A 17,882-nucleotide genomic window follows, 5' to 3' on the forward strand; every position below is an offset into this window, starting at 1 on the left:
TTCAGGATGACAGATGGGTGACGGAAATTAGGGGGGCACCGTCGATTCCGGCAATTGTGGAGTTTATGCACACCTGGGAGCGGATGAGAGGTATTTTTCTGGGAGATGGCGATGATAGTTTCACTTGGAAGGTGGCTGCTTCAGGGGTCTATTCCGAAAGTTCTGCTTACAACGCATTCTTCCTGGGTCGGACGCGCTCCCTCGCGGCAAAGGAATTGTGGTCTGCGGGAGCTCCTCTGTTGCATAAACTGCATATGTGGTTTGCTATGAAGGGTCGGCTCTGGACTGCTAATCGGCTGGCTAGAAGAGGCATGGAACACCCTCCCGAATGCCCTTTGTGCTGTCAGGAACCTGAGACAGCAGCTCACATCACTATACAATGCTCCTATGCGCGGCAGATCTGGTACATGATGCTACTTCCACGTCGGCTGCACAGGTTCACTCCTTCGCCTACTGGCAGTATCGATATTTGGTGGAGCAACATCTCTGACGCAGTGCCAAGGAAGGACCGCAAGGAGCTCAACGCGTTGGTGATCCTCATTGCTCGCTGTCTCTGGCTAGAACGCAATAGTAGGGTATTTGAGAAGTTTGCTTCTATGCCGTCTGAGGTGTGCCGCAAGATTCGGGCTGAGTTTGATCAGTGGAAGAGGGCAAATTTATGTGGAGTTCTGGGAGAGATTGAGTAGCTCCCGTAGGTGTGGGTGAGGGCTAATCGTTCTCGGCTGAGCCCTCAAATCTTGTAAATGTTGTTTCCCTTTCTATCTTAATATATGAAGACACGCATCTTGCGTGTTCTTGAAAAAAAAAAATGTGGCAGCTCTAAGAAAAGGCTGACGTCATCTTATTATACATGCCCTTAGCGTCCCAGCAAATTTACTCTAAGGCCTTATCCCATGCTCGGCCCCACAGCATTGGCAAGTCGAGGAAGACGAGGGCAACTCTTATACACGGTGGTAACAAAAACCGGCAGAACCTGTTGTCAGGGTTCAGGATTTGCCCGGTTCTCTTAGACAAAAAGATGATAAAAATGTTGTATCTATGTTTTGTGCAAATCGATGAAAAGGTAAACAGAGGATCAGAGATCAATGACCATTTCTTTATGTTTCGACGGGCTCATGGTAACATAACTAGAGTTCAATGATCAGCAGCCAATTTTGTCTGAGACAAGGCAGTTAATGTTCTAGCTACGACTTTGACCAGACATTCAGTCGAACATCTAGACCCATCAGATATGTACAGATGAACAATCGGCAGCTACTCAGATGTTTGTAAGAGGTTGAGCGATATTTTTAGTTATGATACCCAGCAAGCACCACTACACCAGAGCATTTATGTAAAGATGGTACTACTCAGGTGGATTATCACTAACTGACGTCCTATTCATGTATCAGTTCTCTTCAGGCTTCCCGGAGTTTCTGTGTAGTAGTCCAACAGAAAAGAGTAAGAATCAAACCCTCATCAAAACTGCACTCTGTCATGGATAAAAAGCTGGGCTTTACCTCAAGAACAACCTCATCGTCAAGTATTTTTCTTGCCCGACACCGCGATGTCTCCTGACTGCACCTGGTCAAGGAGATGCTTGTTGTCCTCCAGCAGGCGGTCATACTTGAGCGTTAGACCTTCCGAATGTGTTTTGGCAGCTAGGGCTTTGGCCTCTGCATCCTTGACCTCCCCCTTCTTTTCTTTCAGTTTCAGCTTCAGCTTCTTAATCTCCTCATTCAGCGAAGCAATATCTTTCTGGTGTGGCTTGCTCTCATCATCATCAGAGCTTCCAAACTTTGCTTCTTGTAATGACTTGTTCTGCTTAGACACAGCTTCCAGGTTCTTCTTTAGCCCGCGCATTTCTCTGATGTAGTTGTGCAGCCGGTCAATGACGAGAGCAAGGAATAAGGAGTATCCTGAAATAAGTAAACAAATTAGGGAACTCTGTGACTCCGATCACACGACTCCGCTTAGACCAAGACTTGCAATCGAGCCATACAAAATCACACACTCTCAAACAAAACAATGTACCACCATAGATGAAAATTTTATGATGAAATTACAAATGAAATGACAAAATACTACTGTGCCAAGACCTCAAGTTGAACTGATTCCTGAGAGTATCCAAACTCGGACATAAAAACATACAGCAAGTAGTACAAAATTATGTGATAGAAGAATATGACATCCGAAAATTTGCAGCTATGTTACTTCAAATCAAGATAAGTTACAAAAAGGAGAGTTCAGACTTCAGAACATAATGTTGTGGGGGATCAAAAAAAAAAAATCTTTTATCAGAAACAACAAATTCACCAAGTTAGTTTGTTGTTGGCAGAATAAATAGAGGTCCCCAAAACCACTCTAAGAAACGTCAAAATATTGAAAAGAATGGAAGTAAAATGACATACAGAACATAGGACTAACCACAAAAAAGTTGCGCCATAACAGGATATTTTCGTGAAGACACAATCCACAGAAAGTTGTATTATTTACAGTACAGCAAGTGACTTTGTCTAGCTGCACTATAGATACAGATATGACTACACTCAGTGTAAAGCTATAAATAGGAAAATCTAAAAGAACGACATATGTTGTTTTAACAAGATAAAAGACTAGATCATCCTGGTGTTTTGTTCTTCAACGCTACTTACAACTATGTTATTGTTCAGTTTTAAAGACATTTCAAACAAATGCAAGTTTGTCGGTTTCAAGACTACATAGATAATAAATGTAAAATAAATGAATTGCAGAAACTAATAGAAAAACTTATGAGTACTTAAGAATGATAAAAATCCCACTCCAACAATGAACTGATCTCCCCTAAAAAAATGAACTGTTCCAGAGCAAGCAGAAGCATAAGACATGCTACAAATCATCAACTTCATGATTGCCAGACTACAACTATATAAGAAAGTATGAATCAGGCAATGGCAATACTTCAGATTCATGTCTCCTACGCACAATTTCAGTGGTTGGGTTTTGCACAATGTTGTCTATTCATTTCTAATTTAATATTTAGGAACCATGACTCCACTTAGGGCGGTGAACCTACCACTCTTTAGGGACTCTTATCTGCAAGCATGTACTTCAAATCTCATCTGAACTCCCAAAAACTGTATTTAGTGGTAACACCCATATCACTGAATAATGAGATGGGCATAACAAAAGAACTCTCAAGAGCATAGCAAACACTGTGTCATTCATGATTCATCAGCTCTGGCCAAAGAGTCGCAAAAAAATAAAAACACTGGCCAAAGATAAGTCCATTTTGGACAACAGTTATAGATGAACATACAAACTTTTTTCCTGGATGTCTTGTATGAAAATGGCAAAGCACAAAAAACAAGGAAAATGTAACATATTCAATTGCCGACAGATCAGCTATAATAAATACACTTGAATGCCACAATTTTCTTTTGCATTTGTTGCCAGGGTAATCACAAAGATTTCAGGCCAAAATGACCAGTACAATCTGCTATGCTCTTTTTTCACCCTAAACGTTGTTTGTCTCCGTGATGTCATTTTAGTGTCCGCATGTAAAAAAGCACAGGCTATATGAAAGAATCTTAAATATATCTGTAAACTATTATGCATATAGAAATAGTCCAAGCAGTGTAATATTAGTTCTATATATGATCCTGAAGTCATCATAGCTGGCTCACCGAACAAGGGTAGAGCAAGAAATATTGCTGTAGCTAATAAGTTGGCAAATTTTCCTGAATATCGAAGCCATAAAAATTCCTAGTACATCTTAGAATCAGGGCAGGTTCAGAGAGGATTTACGAATAATCTATGACAACATCACTTTCAGCAGAGAAATGAAAATTTTAACTTGACCAGGCACAACTGGCAGACACAAACAGGTGACCTATTTTGGTAAAATACACCCGACATTCTACATATTTTTTTACCTAAAAAACATTTGCACATTTTATTTGTGGGGTGAATCATTTTATTGCATACGGTCCACCTAAAGCTCAACTGAACTGCAAGTAGCAAATTACATTACAGATGCAATTTGTCTTCGTGACGCCATTTTAGTGACCACAAATAAAAACCACAGGCTATATGAGCATATTCTTAAATATACCTGTAAAAATATTATAATGCATCATCCAACTATTGTAAGATTCGTTTCATATATGGTCCTAAATTCAATCATAGCTGACTCATCGTACAAGGGTACAGTTATAAATATTGCTGCAGCTAATAGGCTGGCACACTTTCTTGAACACCTAAGCCATACGAACTCCCTTTGCATTTTGAAACCAGGGCAGGTTCAGAGATGGAACAATTGAGAAACTTGTTTGCATCATCACTTTTATTGGAGAATTGAGAAACTTAACTTGAAAGGGGGCAACCCACGAACCCCAAAAGGTGACCCATCTTGGTAACAGACATCCTACATTTCTACATAATATTCATGCGATGAATTGTCTTATTGCAGGCAGTCCATCTAAAATGCAGTTGATCCGTAAATAGCGAATTACACTACAGAAGCAGAGGATAAAGTAAGATATAATGGGGGGACTCTTTTAGTCCAAAATTTTCAGGAGGCAGGTCATTCTCCCTGTAGCAAATGCAGCCAGTTAGTAATTATACTTATCATGTTATCATCCACTATATAATTGTAAAATCAGACGTTGCGGGTTCCCCACCGCGAAATCAAGTCCTCGGTTCTTCTTTGAAACTCCGGAAACCCTCACACCCGTGGTCACGGGGAAGCATGAGAACGATGGATCGAATTAAAACAACAAGGGGAATAAAATAAGAGGGTGCAGAAGCATGGATACGGACGTACCCATGAGGGATGCCTCGAGCATGTGGCGGGCGAGGAGGACCTGGTCGGTGGGGGTGAGCGCCCCGGGTGCGTCGAGCTCGCCGGCGCCGGCGTGGCCGTGGATCTTGGCCATGCTGTGGAGGCTGGACGCGAGCACGACGAGGACGGTGGCGGCGACGGTGCGCACCATGACGGGGCCTCGCCCGCGCTTGAGGCGGTCGAGCGCGAGCATCGCCAGCTTCCGCAGCGGCGTCTTGAAGAGCAGCACGGTGGCCAGGCCGGCCTCCGCGGCCAGCACGGTGAAGAGGAGCTGGATCATGGCGGACGGTTGATGGGTTCGGGGTGGGGGATCGAGCAGGGCGTGGGATCCTTGGGCGATTTGTAGCGAAGGATCGAGGTGGGTGCCGGGTGCGGTGCCTTTCCTTTGCCTCGGGGTCGGGGTTTGGAATTTGGAACACCAATGGAGATGGTTTGCTCGTCTTCTAGAGAAAGAAAGAAGAGAACAAAAGAGAAATCAATGGTGGAATGGAACGAAGCGCAGAGGAAAGTGTGCCGTGGAACGGTCACGGACGCCGTGTTGGAAGGGTTTTTGCCGTTACCAGACCACGGCTACACTTTGGAGCCAAGGAATCGAATTCTACCATCCAATGGCTCATTTCTTGTTGTGGGTGATTTGGATGATCAGCGTAGGTATCATTTTTCTTTTGCGTAATTGGAGTTTGATCACTAGGAAGAAGGAATTTGGTGGCTTGGATCTTATGCAGATGTGCTTCTGGTCCCGAGAAGATTGACACATAGCTTAAGTACTCCCTCCATTTCAAAAAAAACGCTCCTCAAATTTATGTAGGTATGGTTGTACCTAGACATGATTTTAGTACGTACATATATTTATATCTAGAAAAGGTTGAACAAACTTTTTGAAAGGGAGAGATATGATTTATTAGAAATGTCTGCTGTTTGGTTTAATGGTGATTATAGGCCCTTTTAGACTAAATTTTTCCATGGTCACACTTACACCCCTTGTTGCGCCGCTTTACATTGTTGGAATATACCGTCTCACGGCCATAATTAAAGCTCGTGAGCCTTTTCATCACTTTCCTTTCAGCACTTTTTATGATTAAAATTTGGAGAGCTAACTTCTAAGAAAATATGTCATGTCGAAGTAAGCCACATCGGCCAACGACAACGTCGTTATCACACTCCTTCATGAAATGAATTCAAATTCTACTCATTATCGATAGTGCCAAATTGATCAACCATATTATCTAGTCTAGCCACGTATCATATCCATGGTAGGAAGGCCACACTAGACGCATTTCATGAATATGATATATCTATCTAATATGATATATGGAATACATGATAAATGTAGAGTCTTTGAGTATATTGGTCTATTGGACATATAGGCCCGGGTCAAACATAAAATACATTCCGTTTACATTATTCCTAAATCTTATATGTATCAAAATCGATATAAAAGAAAAATAATTAAAGATGTACAATCCAATTTCTTGATTCAATAGAAATCCAAAGAAGTGCATATGGTACCCCACTAAAACATGATAGATATGTAAAAGCAGATCTGATTACACATGTTTCCTAATCCTAACCTAATTACATCTATATCTAATCCTATTAGTAGAAAGTAAGGGCATGGGGATTTCTATGTAAATGGAATGAAAATATAATCCGACGATCGAGTTGATTTATAAGTTCATGAACCTAGCATTAGGCGGAACAGATCTACCAATTCTTATATTGCAGTTACTAAGAGGGATTTTGAACTAAGAAAGAAATATCCCTAGCAGCTAAAAAAGGGTAAGGCAAGTGGACCCTCTTCCCCCCTTGCCATTTGATCATGTTGTGGATGCTTTTGCTGTTCTGGTTGAAATTGCTAGAAGGGCATGCCACATTAATGGACTTGTTCCTCACTTAGTAGATAGGGGAACGAACCTTCTTCAACATGCTAATGATACTGTTATCCTATGGGAGCACTTCGACTCTGATATTTTGCACATAAAGTTCCCATTTGAATGGATCGTAGTGGACAACATGGGGTGAATGGACGCTACACAAATTTTATGTCTTTTTCAATTTTTTAGGCGATGCGGAAGGTAAAGGTGATAGCTTTAGTGGTGGAGATGTTCCTAGTATGATCCTAGGCAAGTGCAGCAAGTAAAGGAACCAAGCATGATAGTAAAGGTAAGGAGCGGGACACCACGAAGGAAGGTCTCACCTTCTTCCTCGATAGAGCTCCACAAAGGGGTTCCCCCTTCTCCACTAAGGCACCGGTCGAAGCGGTGGTTCCTTCACAAGGTTGGGGCGAGCTCCACAACTTTAGGAGTCTCCCAACACCCTATGGGGCTAGCACAACACCAAGCTAGCCTCCATAGGAGCACTTCTTCCAATATCCCACCATAGGAACCCTAACTCCAAGATCCACAAAGGACTAGCACGAATTGGTGAAATATCTCTTGGTAGAACTATAGATCGGGGCCTCCTCCACCACTCCTCAAAGTTTGGGAAAGATTGGTTGCATGGTTGGGGAGATCCTCAAGGATTAAGCTCAGCAACAATGGAGGAGAGAGAGAGAAGGGATAAAAACGAGCTGGGGAAGAAGGGGCCTTTTTATAGGGTCCCTTCAATCCAACCGTTATGTGCAGTTTCCTCCTAAGCGGTACTACCGTTTTGGCAAGCGGTAGTACCGCTCTGGATTCGAAATCCCCCACCGATCTAGCCACGTGGACACACAGCGGTAGTACCGCTTGCGGTACCGCTTGAGGTACCGCAATGACCTCTGAGAGTTACTGGATCACGAGCGGTACTTAAGCAGTACCACAACGGTGGTGCCGTAACTTGTGTTACAGTACCTAAGCGGTACCGAGGCGGTACTACCGCTCAAGGTACCGCAGAGGTACCGTAAGGCACTCTGTGGGATTTTTCTGTGTAGAACTCCAGAGCGGTGCAGTGGGGCGGTACCAGTAGGGTAGCGGTACTACCGCTCCTGGTACCGGTAGTACCGGTCAGGCAGAAACAACTTTTTCCTCTCTTCCTCTCCAACCATGTCACCTCGCGATACACACACAAAACCAGAAAACCTATAAGCTACGCTTCAGTCCTCCGATCATGACGTGTTCAGCGAGGTCACCGTGCACTTGCAAATCTATCAAAGACAATCTTTGTACACGGTGAGATTCATTCAAGTGTTGTTATCAAACACACAAAACACGGAGTATAGACTTTGCTCTTTCAATCTCCCCCTTTTTGGTGTTTGATGATAACACAAGAATTTGCAATGGCGTAAGATATTATGATGAGGTTTTTTATTTGCAAAAAGCTCGACGGAGCTCCCCCTAGACATGTGCATACTTAGAAGATGCATTTGAATACAAATGCACACATCCTAGAGGCATAATTCCCCCTAGATTTTACAAACCATGCACATATGCAACAAGGATACTTGACATGTTCATATAGCATATGCACACTATGGAGGCAACACAAGATCATGCAAAGAGCTTTGGGTGAATTTGTCGTACCTTTGCCTTGAGAATACCCAAACTCACAACAAGTGTCTCCATAGAATTGATGTAGCCAACACAAGAGATTAGCAACGAAGACCAAAAGGCTACCGCGAAAGACCCCATGCAAAAACCCGTCCAAAAGATCAGGGCAGTTTATGCACAGCTTCCTCCCACCGCGAAGCCTATTTTGTGTGTGCAGCTAGAATCTAGTCCCGAGCAGTTTCTGAGGATTTTTCCGAGCTTCTCCCCTGAGCCCGAATCGTTAAGCATGTCTACCCTCGTCATTGCTTCCATTTTACATCAGAACTGCCATTCCACAGATAGAGTTTGAGGAAGTGCAAAATAAATAATAAATAAAAATAAAAATGACCCGCACGGCCGCACCGCAACCTGGCTCCACCCCGCACTCGTCCTGGGACGAGTCCCTCGCTCCAACCCCTCGATAGGGTTCCCGCAGCCGGCAGCTCCGGCAGGGAAGAAGCGCGGCCACCCTCCCCTCCTGCATGTGTCCCTCCTTTGCTCGCCTTGCGTCGCCGCCTCTCCATCCACATCAAGGACCAGGCCCGCCTCTACATCCCCCACCGATGAGCTCTCCGCAGCAGCGAGCTCTCCAGCAACCGACGAGCTCTCCGCAACAGTGAGCTCTCCGGCCTATTTTCGAGCTCGTCCTCCCCCAGCAGCGAGCTTCCTCACCGATGCCAACCTCCAGCTCGTCCTCGATTCGATCTTGCCTTCCAACATTTTCTGGTATAATCAATTTCTTGCAGATGTGGATGTGAATAAAATGAATTGCTGTGAGGATTTGGTATAAAAACTTGTCTGTATCACAACATAAGAGGTAGATGTGGTATGCATTTTGCATATAACATAGGACTTTTATTTGTATCAAAGCATAAACAACAAAGTAAAATGGTGGATGGTTTATTTTTAGCGCTTATGTTCTATGATTTCTGCGATGCTTTGGTATTAAAATTTCTAGATAACTAGAAGAACACCCCGCGCGTTGCAGCGGGTATTTTGTTAAGGCAAACTGTTAGACGCATGAGAAATGACTACATGAAACATAAAAAAATAGAGGAAACTGTTAATGGGTTTAGAAACTCTTCTGGGATCTCAAACATGATGGATATTTTTTCAGACCGTGCAAAGTACAAATAGCTTGAATTTTCTTTCCTGCAAATGAAAACTGAACACAAATAGCATTGTACTATATAAAAGTTCAGTTACAGGATTTTAGCTGGCGTCCAGCTAAGACGATCGATCCATGTCCTTTTAACCCTTCAAAACTGTACCAGAGGAAGTAATCTATTAGGAAATGATACTAATTGTTCAGTAAACGAATAATATTGATGCTCAAGGACCAGTAAAGGTATTCACCAGTGTAATTTTAAAAGCTGATCATCAAATGAACATGAAGATTCAGCATTGAATGAACGCACATAGGAAGATGTGGATGCAATGTTGATATGCATATGAAGGCCACATAAATTGAGTTCCAATGTTTCTCCTGAGGTTCATAGCGTGGAGCGAAAATAAATACGAGACTCGCAGACCAATCCCTAATCCTTACCTAGAAGAAAACGGAAATAAATACTGGCTGGAGGGGTCACCTGACTACAAAGATGCAAAGTGAACAGACCAGGGTAGAGAGAACCGGACAGTACACAAAATCAAGAAGGCTGGACAGTGAAGCTCCAAACAGACACCATTGTCGATGCAGATAGAATGTTCATCCATACGGTGTACTGATGGCTGGGTGGAGGCCTGCGCCGCGGCCCTCCTATCTCCCGTCAGCTCTCCCCCGCCGGTGGTGGCTGATGGTGGTGGCTGGTGGTGGCACGCCGGTAGTGGTGGGCGGCGGCTCTGAGCCTTTCCCGCCCGCCTCTCGCCGGCGCGTGGAGGTGGTCTTCGGTTTCTCCCGTGGCACGAGGTCGCCCGAGGCAGCAGCCTCGGGTTCGACGGTGGAGGCGGCCTTCTCCTTCGCCGGAGGAGGTCGGCTGGTTGCCGGGGTGGCGGATCACGAGATCCGTCTACTCCGGTGATGAAGATCTAGTCGACAACGAGATGGCGGCGAAGGGGTCACCGGTGAAAACCGAGCCTTGACTTCGTTCCTGGCCGATGATGGCGACGGCTTTTGGCGTCGTTCCCTTGCGAAGGCATCATCATTGCTGGCCTTTTCGCTTGCTCTCGCCGAGTTGGGGTTTCGCGGCTGCCGGTGAAAACCGTGCCTCGATTGGCGGGCGATGGCGGCGTTAAGCATCGTTTCCTTCTTGAAGGCATCGTCGTCGCAGTCTGCGGCTATTCACTCGTGCTGCTCCGGGGGAAACTCTAGATCCAACCAGGATCGGACGATGACGGCGCTCCCTGCGTCGTTCTACCTCTTGGGGCATCGTTTTTGGAGCAGCGGCTAGATGGAGGTGGATCTTGGTGGTGTGGTGTTCATCTGCCACGTTGTCGTTGATGATTCTCAGCGGCGTGGAGCTGCGGGGTGTCGAAGACGGGCGAGGACAGCTGGACGCGTGCAGGATGGCGGGGCCGTCTGGCGTCATGGTGGCATCGACGGCAGGTCTTGCAAGGTTAATGCGATGATCTCTCTTGAAGATGGAGTCGAGGAAGACGGCGGGAGCAACTTCTGTGGCGTGTGCGTTGGCATGCGCGGCGAGTCTGCTTGACTGGATGTGCTTCTCACCTGCTGTTGGGCGGTTTGAGAAGGCATTTGGTTTTTGGATGATGTCGGTTGGTGTATTGTCACCCCCTTCATCCCTCTGTAGGTCTAGTGAGGTGGCTTCGAGGTTGATTTTTTGTATTTCTTCTTGTAAGGTTTGCGAATAATCTAATAAAAAGCCGTGTGCATCCTTTGGATGCAGAAGCTGGGGCGATTTTTCCCCCTTTTCGAAAATAAAAATACGGTGTACTGATGGTATTTCTAGGCCAATGGAGTAACTAATAAAATTCTGCACAAAGCAGTTAACCTGAAGATAAGACCATGGACCCATAGCTGATGGTACACGCCGATGCAACCTGCAATTAATACAAAATACGGGAAAAAATCAAACAGTTCTTCGGAGAAAGAATGAGAAGGGGTCGACTGGTTTGTGGTTACAGTCTGGGTTTCAAGGCCATTAGGCAGCTTAGATCAGATGTATCAATAGGAGAAGCGCTAGAACTGAGGCGGCCAACAGGGATTCCATCAAAGAGCAGCATGGGAGCTGATTCGCAGATACCGATGGTGGCTGGAGAAGGGCTTGCGAGAAGAGCCGGGCGCGAGGAGGAGGTGGCTCGTGCTGCCCTGGCAAGGATCAAGTAGGACTGTAGGAGGGGGTAGAGAAATGAGTGAGAAGGATCGAGGGTGCCTAGATATATCGGGAGAAAGAACAGCAGGCCGAAAGACATCAGGAGGAAGATGGGGAGGGGAAGAGATACCAGATTAATGACACGGTGAATGACCAGGGGAAGCGACGGGGACAGCGGCGCTTGGTCAGCAGGAAGAAAAGAAAACGCCGGGAACCGAACAGGCCATAGATTTTTCTTGATTGATTCGGCAGATTAGCTGAGGTCAAACTTTTATCCCTGCCAAGCTAATAGGGTGACGTGGCTGCACAGATTTGCAGAGAATTCTTTGTAGTGGGGGATTGCTATTTAGAGATAGAAGATGAGCAGAATTAATGTTGGCATGTACTAAAAAGCATTGTATATATGATATCATCACTTATTTAAAGCACACAACAAATATTGGGGCATTATAGACATTTTACAACTCACCACAACAAATGAGCTATAATTCCAGAAGCTCAAAAGAATAAAAGTAACTAGCTTCTAGGAGATTCTAGCCACCGTAGTTTCTTCCCACCGAAACACAGAAGACGGCTTATGCATAAGCAGGAGGCCAAAAGAAGTCACCCTTTATTTGAGAACACTTATTTAATATTGGTGATCTTTTGATTTTGGGTTGGTCTGTTGTTTGTGGACTGGGCTCGATTATGCTAACTGGGCTGTTTCGTTTCTTTAGCGAGGTCAATCAATCGAGTGTGATGCGGCATACACATACGAATCACTATTTAATACTCCCTCCATCCCATAGAAAAAGTTCTAAATTTATCAATAGTTAAATATATCTAGACACTATCACTGTATCGATGCATCCATATTTTAACAAATTAAAAACAAGTTTCATGGGAGGGAGAGAGTAGTAAAGATATTAAAGATGTAAGTTAATAGCACTAGCTAATCTAACGGTTATGTTTAACGGTCATGTAACACAATCCTACTAGTTATGTACTATAGTAATCATGTAGGAAAATATGTCAACATAAATAGCTAATTCATGTACTTTTCCCGCTACCGTAACTTTTTTCGATAAAGGGAATATATTAATATCAAAAGATATCAATTACACCCAGCCTCTGCAACAACGCACCACCCTAATGGCACTACGGATGCAAACAGCCAAAAAAAGAAAAGAAAACTAAGAAACAAAAGTCCCGCTACAGTATCTCGGGCCTAACAACAGCAATACATCCACCACCAAGACAACACCTGAAATACAGACTCTCCAAAAACGACGCATTCAAGAAGGGCCCGCTACCGTAACTGTTTAATCCCATCATACATACATTCCAACCGTCACCATCATCGCACAGGTGCCGCCGCGCCTACTCTTTCTAGTGTTATATATGTTTCGTCATGACTCTTAACACAATACCACTCTGATCCAAGCCAGGTGACATAATACAGTCGTATTACATAAGATAATGTTGTGTTTTGTTTAGTATCATGACAAAATTCAAACATTTCTTTGATAAAATATATTTAAATTTTGGCAAGGTTTGGACGAAATCATTCTAAAATATTTTTGGTGGGTATCAATTTTTTTCTCCATTAGAAATTCCAACTTCTAACTCCCAAATATCGTAAAGTCAATCTGACGAACATCAGCAACGCGATGTCTATTTCATTTGCTTACAATATACAGTGTTAGGATCAAGGCGAGTTCTTGTTATCCTTGTTTGTAGATTGACCACTTTTCTCGATCCGGTGATACAAATTATCTTCACCAAATTACTCTATCATTATGATTTCTTATCATTGGAAAAAACAAAATTTGTTGAGTAAAAATGTAACAAGTAGCGATTAGTGAAGGCCATGAAAAAAAATGATATAGTGAAAAGGGAACAAGTAGCGATTAGCGAAGCCAATGAGTTTTTTCCGTCCTTGACTATTTAAAGAACAACAGTAGAGTGCTGCTCCCTACCTACTACCCTGTACTATAAGCCTCTTGATACAATGATGCATATCTCTTCACCACCTCATGGCAGAACCAGAATCATTCACAACAACGTCAGCCACTCCGGGCGACCTCGACACGACGCAAGGTCGCAAAGCGAAAGCCCAGATCGGGCCCGCGGTGGCCCAGATCGACCCTGCCCTTCGCCTAAGTATGTTATTGTCGATGTGACGAACATCTATATGTATTTTATTTGCTTATGTTATTGTCGATGTGACGAACATCTATATGTATTTTATTTGCTTGCGATATACTGTACTCCTGTGATACAAGGCTAGTCCTTGCTCGACCACTTTTCTCGATCCCGTGATACAAATTCTCTTCACCAAACTACTCTATTTTATAACTCTTTTTTATCATCGGTAAAAACAAAAAATGAAAATAAAGTCTAAGCCGAACTTTAAATTAATAAAGCCAGAACGAGTAGCGATTAGGGAAGCCCATGAAAAAAAAATGATGGAGTGAAATGCGAACGACTAGCGATTAGCGAAGCCCATGAAAAAGAAAACAAAAAATGATGGATTAGCGCAGCCCATGAGGGTTTTTCGTCCTTGGACTATTTTAAACAGAACCGTAGAGTGCTGCTCTCTACCTACTACCGCGTACTATTATATAAGTGGTTGCCTCTTGATACAATCATGCACATCTCTCCTGAAGTATCTACTGCAGTGTCACGCTTGAAGTATGCATCTCGCTAGTGCCTGCATCTTGTAGTTAATATGCACAGCTAGCTCTTTTCTCCATTACTATTCGCTGCAGGATCTGATAATTTGCAGGTTTCGCAGGCATGGCCAAGACCAACGGAAGCGGCGGCGCGGCGAGTAGCGTGACTGCTGCACTGATGCTCCACGGGCGCGTGGCGATCGTGACAGGCGGCGCCGGCGGCATCGGCTCGGCCGTGTCCAAGCACCTCGCGTCCCTCGGCGCGCGCGTGGCGGTCGCCTACTTCGGAGACCCGGCGCCGGCGAAGAAGGTCGTGGGCGGCATCAACGCCACGCACGGCGCCGACCCTCCGCAGGCCATCGCGGTGGAGGCTGACGTGAATGACGCGGCGCAGGTGAAGGCGCTATTCGACGCGGCGGCGGCAGCGTTCGGCGGGGAGGTCCACATCCTGGTGACGACGGCGGCGGTTCTGGACTTCTCGTACCCGACGCTGGCGGAGACGAGCGAGGCGTCCTATGACGCCATGTTCGGCGCCAACACGCGGGGCACCTTTCTGTGCTGCCGCGAGGCCGCCAACCGGCTGGCGCGCGACGGGCGCGGCCGCATCGTCACGTTCTCGTCGTCCGGGGTCGGGTCGCTGCGCCCAGGGTTCGCCGCGTACGCGGCGAGCAAGGCGGCGGTGGAGGTGATGACCAAGATCCTGGCGCGGGAGCTGCGCGGTACAGGGATCACCGCCAACGTGGTAGCGCCGGGGTCGACTGCCACGCCCATGTTCTACAACGGCAAGTCGCCGGAGGAGGCTGAGCGGTATATCGCCGAGGCGCCGCTAGGGCGGCTCGGCATGCCGGAGGACATTGCGCCGCTCGTCGGCTTCCTCGCCAGCGACGCCGGCGGATGGGTCAACGCCCAGGTTCTGCGCTGCAACGGCGGCACAATCTAGTCACAGTATTTCTGATCGTTGGATGAATCCTGGGATTCGTGCTCAACTGTTTCCGTCCGGGCTATCTTGTCATATCTTGATGCTGTCTTGGTGTTTTTATAATAATCATATAATAATTGATCGAACATGTTCAATCTTCTGATCATATCACATTTTTCGTGTGAGAAGTATGGGAAATCTAAGAGCTCTAAATGAGCTCTCTTACGGTGATTGAGACAGCACTTGGATACTATCCAGTATCACACTGATCTTTTTAGGCTGGTCATAGTGGTAATTATCATGTAGTATTGATACTTGTGTATGATACTATCTCTATAGTAGTTAGTATCATGAAGTCATAAGCATGCTATATTTATTGCTTTTTAGAATCTCAATGTAAATTTGTGCACATGATTTGTTTGGTATTAACTTTTCTCGTGACATGCGCTATGATACATTATCTACCTATGTTATTCTAATCTCCTCTCTCCTCTTTAATTAGCTGTCACATCAGCATTTTTGTGGGACCAATGTGCATGATACTAGCTTTGATACTAGCACTATGGCTAGCCTTAGCCGTTGATTAAAACATTATCCTGTTTAGTTTTTCTGAGTGTTGATCTAGTATAATCTTCTTGGTCTATATAAAAATATGTAGAAGATTTGTCTAAATTCAGATATATCTATAAACTAAAAATATATCTAGATATATCTAAATTTAGAGAAATTTATGGTATTTTTTATGAATAAAGGTAGTATTAAGTTAATTGAGAGCTTCGCTCTACCTAACTGCAACTCCATTTCACTTATAAACTCCGTTTCACTTGTAAACTTTGTAGCAGTAAAAAATTGTTTTTCAAGTGGACTAGCTTCAGATCCTTGTTCCCAACTCTTTTTTTGATAAAGAAAATATATTAATATCGATTGATAACAAATATATCTAGCCTCTGCAACAACGCAACACCCTAATGGTAGTACGGATACACACAGCTAAAAAATAAAAAATAAAACTAAGAAAAAAAGTCTCGCTATGGTACTTCAGTCCTACGAACAACAGTACAACCACCACAAAGACAACACCTGCAATCCAGACTCTCCACAACATGTTTCCAACTCGTTTGGTGTGCAACATCCATGCTACCGTTATTTTTTCTTTTTTTCCGATAAAAAGTATATATTAATATCGTGGAGATAGCAGTTACATCTACCCTCTACAACAACACAGTGCTCTAGCGGCATTATGGATGCACACATCCAAAAATAAAGAAGATTACAAAAAAAATCCCGCTACATTCATTTGTTATTGTAAGCGCTACCTAGTCACCACTGCCCGATCGATCAACATGAGAATCTTAGCATTTTATTTCTTAAAATATACTCGTATATCTGCTTTTGACGTGTAACACATACCAGATGAGCAGCCAGTTATACAAATCACGGAAGATAATTGCCAAGCCCACGTTCAAAAGCATGGTTCTCACTGTAATTGTTCTTATTGCATACTACATGAAAAGGATAAAGAATAGGGATAATTGGTTGTCCCACGTAGGCTTGTGCTACTCGGTTTTGCCCAGTGCTCGAAAACCCTCCTCACTTTGTCCTCTTTCCTCTAGCCAAACTTCGCTAATACCAACACATAGCATTTTCCTAATAAGCATCTGTCAGGGTTGTGCTCTCTAGGCTGCTCCCTACCGGAACTGAGCGGCGTGCTTTGTTTTTTTTTTTTAGAGAAATTCGGCACTTTATTGATCAAATATAATCAGTACAAAGCGTTTCCCGGATACAATCCGGTATCACATGTCTAAAGGAGATAAAATCATACAACTCAGCCCTGCGAGCTAAAATATGTGTCGATTCATTGAGACTACGGAGGACATGACAGAAGGAGATGGAGGAAAACGACGTCGCCATCCTCTGTATATCCTGGATCACCACTCCCATGTATGAACGATCCATGGTGGTCAGGTGGTGAACTTGATGCGCTGTACCACCGACAGGCAATCAGAAGCTAACACGACTTGATCAAAACCCTCCTCGCTAGCGAAAGACAATGCACATCTAGCAGCCAGTGCTTCAGCAAGTTCTGGCGTTGCAACCTCAAGAAGAAGCTCGCTGCAAGCAGCCAAGCATATGCCTCTGTGGTTCCTGATCACAACGCCGACTCCCGTTCGCTTGGAGGTCTTGAAAATTGTTGCATCTGCATTTATCTGAACCTTTCCCTCCGCCGGCGAACTCCATTTAGCAACAGAAGACTTGGAATCACGATTAAGGTTAGAAACAGGTTTATATAGGTCCAGATCAATCATGTCAACATACCCTTTTATTTGCTCGGCCAGTTCTCGGTGGCTCTTCATATGATCACCGTTACGCACCCCATTTGTTGCATTCCAAAGATGCCAGAAAGCCACTGCCAGCAACGTGTTCCCCCTATGGTCGGTCCTGGAGATAAAATCAAAGGTCCAAGCCTTAGGGTTAATGAAATTCTTCCTCTGTAGTTTGATCGGAAAAGATGCTTTCAATTCATTCCAGACATCTCTTGCAAACTGACAGAACATCATCGTATGTACGACGTACTCCACTCTTCCGCTGTACACACAAGCATCCGAAGCAGGGATGCGTCTATGTTTCAGTTGGTGACCAGACGGTAGACAGTCATGGATGAAGCGCCATAAAGTAATTTTCATTTTACCCGGGGCTTTGATCGCCCACAGCTTCTTCCACAGCCGAGAA

The 17,882-nt window shown here is 44.5% G+C and overlaps 2 protein-coding genes across 4 annotated transcripts; one reads left to right on the plus strand and one right to left on the minus strand.

Moving 5' to 3' along the window:
- Positions 1–1,078: 1,078 nt before the first annotated feature.
- On the minus strand, positions 1,079–5,298 carry LOC127313761 (uncharacterized). The gene is made up of 3 exons (XM_051344230.2): positions 4,784–5,298; positions 1,500–1,898; positions 1,079–1,415 (listed from the first exon to the last, which is right to left on the minus strand). The coding sequence occupies exons 1-2, from the start codon at positions 5,079–5,081 to the stop codon at positions 1,519–1,521; spliced, it is 678 nt and encodes a 225-aa protein (XP_051200190.1). The 5' UTR covers positions 5,082–5,298; the 3' UTR covers positions 1,079–1,415; positions 1,500–1,518.
- Positions 5,299–14,177: 8,879 nt separating this feature from the next.
- LOC127313764 (NADPH-dependent aldehyde reductase-like protein, chloroplastic) lies at positions 14,178–15,300 on the plus strand. Of its 3 annotated transcripts, none has more exons than XM_051344232.1 (2): positions 14,178–14,252; positions 14,347–15,300. In XM_051344232.1, exon 2 carries the CDS (start codon positions 14,358–14,360, stop codon positions 15,171–15,173), a length of 816 nt encoding a protein of 271 aa, XP_051200192.1. In that variant the 5' UTR covers positions 14,178–14,252; positions 14,347–14,357; the 3' UTR covers positions 15,174–15,300. The 3 variants fall into 3 exon arrangements, with proteins under 3 accessions (XP_051200192.1, XP_051200194.1, XP_051200193.1); XM_051344234.1 differs by having other exon boundaries at positions 14,197–14,252; positions 14,356–15,300; XM_051344233.2 differs by having other exon boundaries at positions 14,248–14,283.
- Positions 15,301–17,882: the final 2,582 nt, after the last annotated feature.

Source organism: Lolium perenne, chromosome 7 (assembly GCF_019359855.2).
Source record: "Lolium perenne isolate Kyuss_39 chromosome 7, Kyuss_2.0, whole genome shotgun sequence".
In the NCBI taxonomy this organism is placed as follows: Eukaryota; Viridiplantae; Streptophyta; class Magnoliopsida; order Poales; family Poaceae; genus Lolium; species Lolium perenne.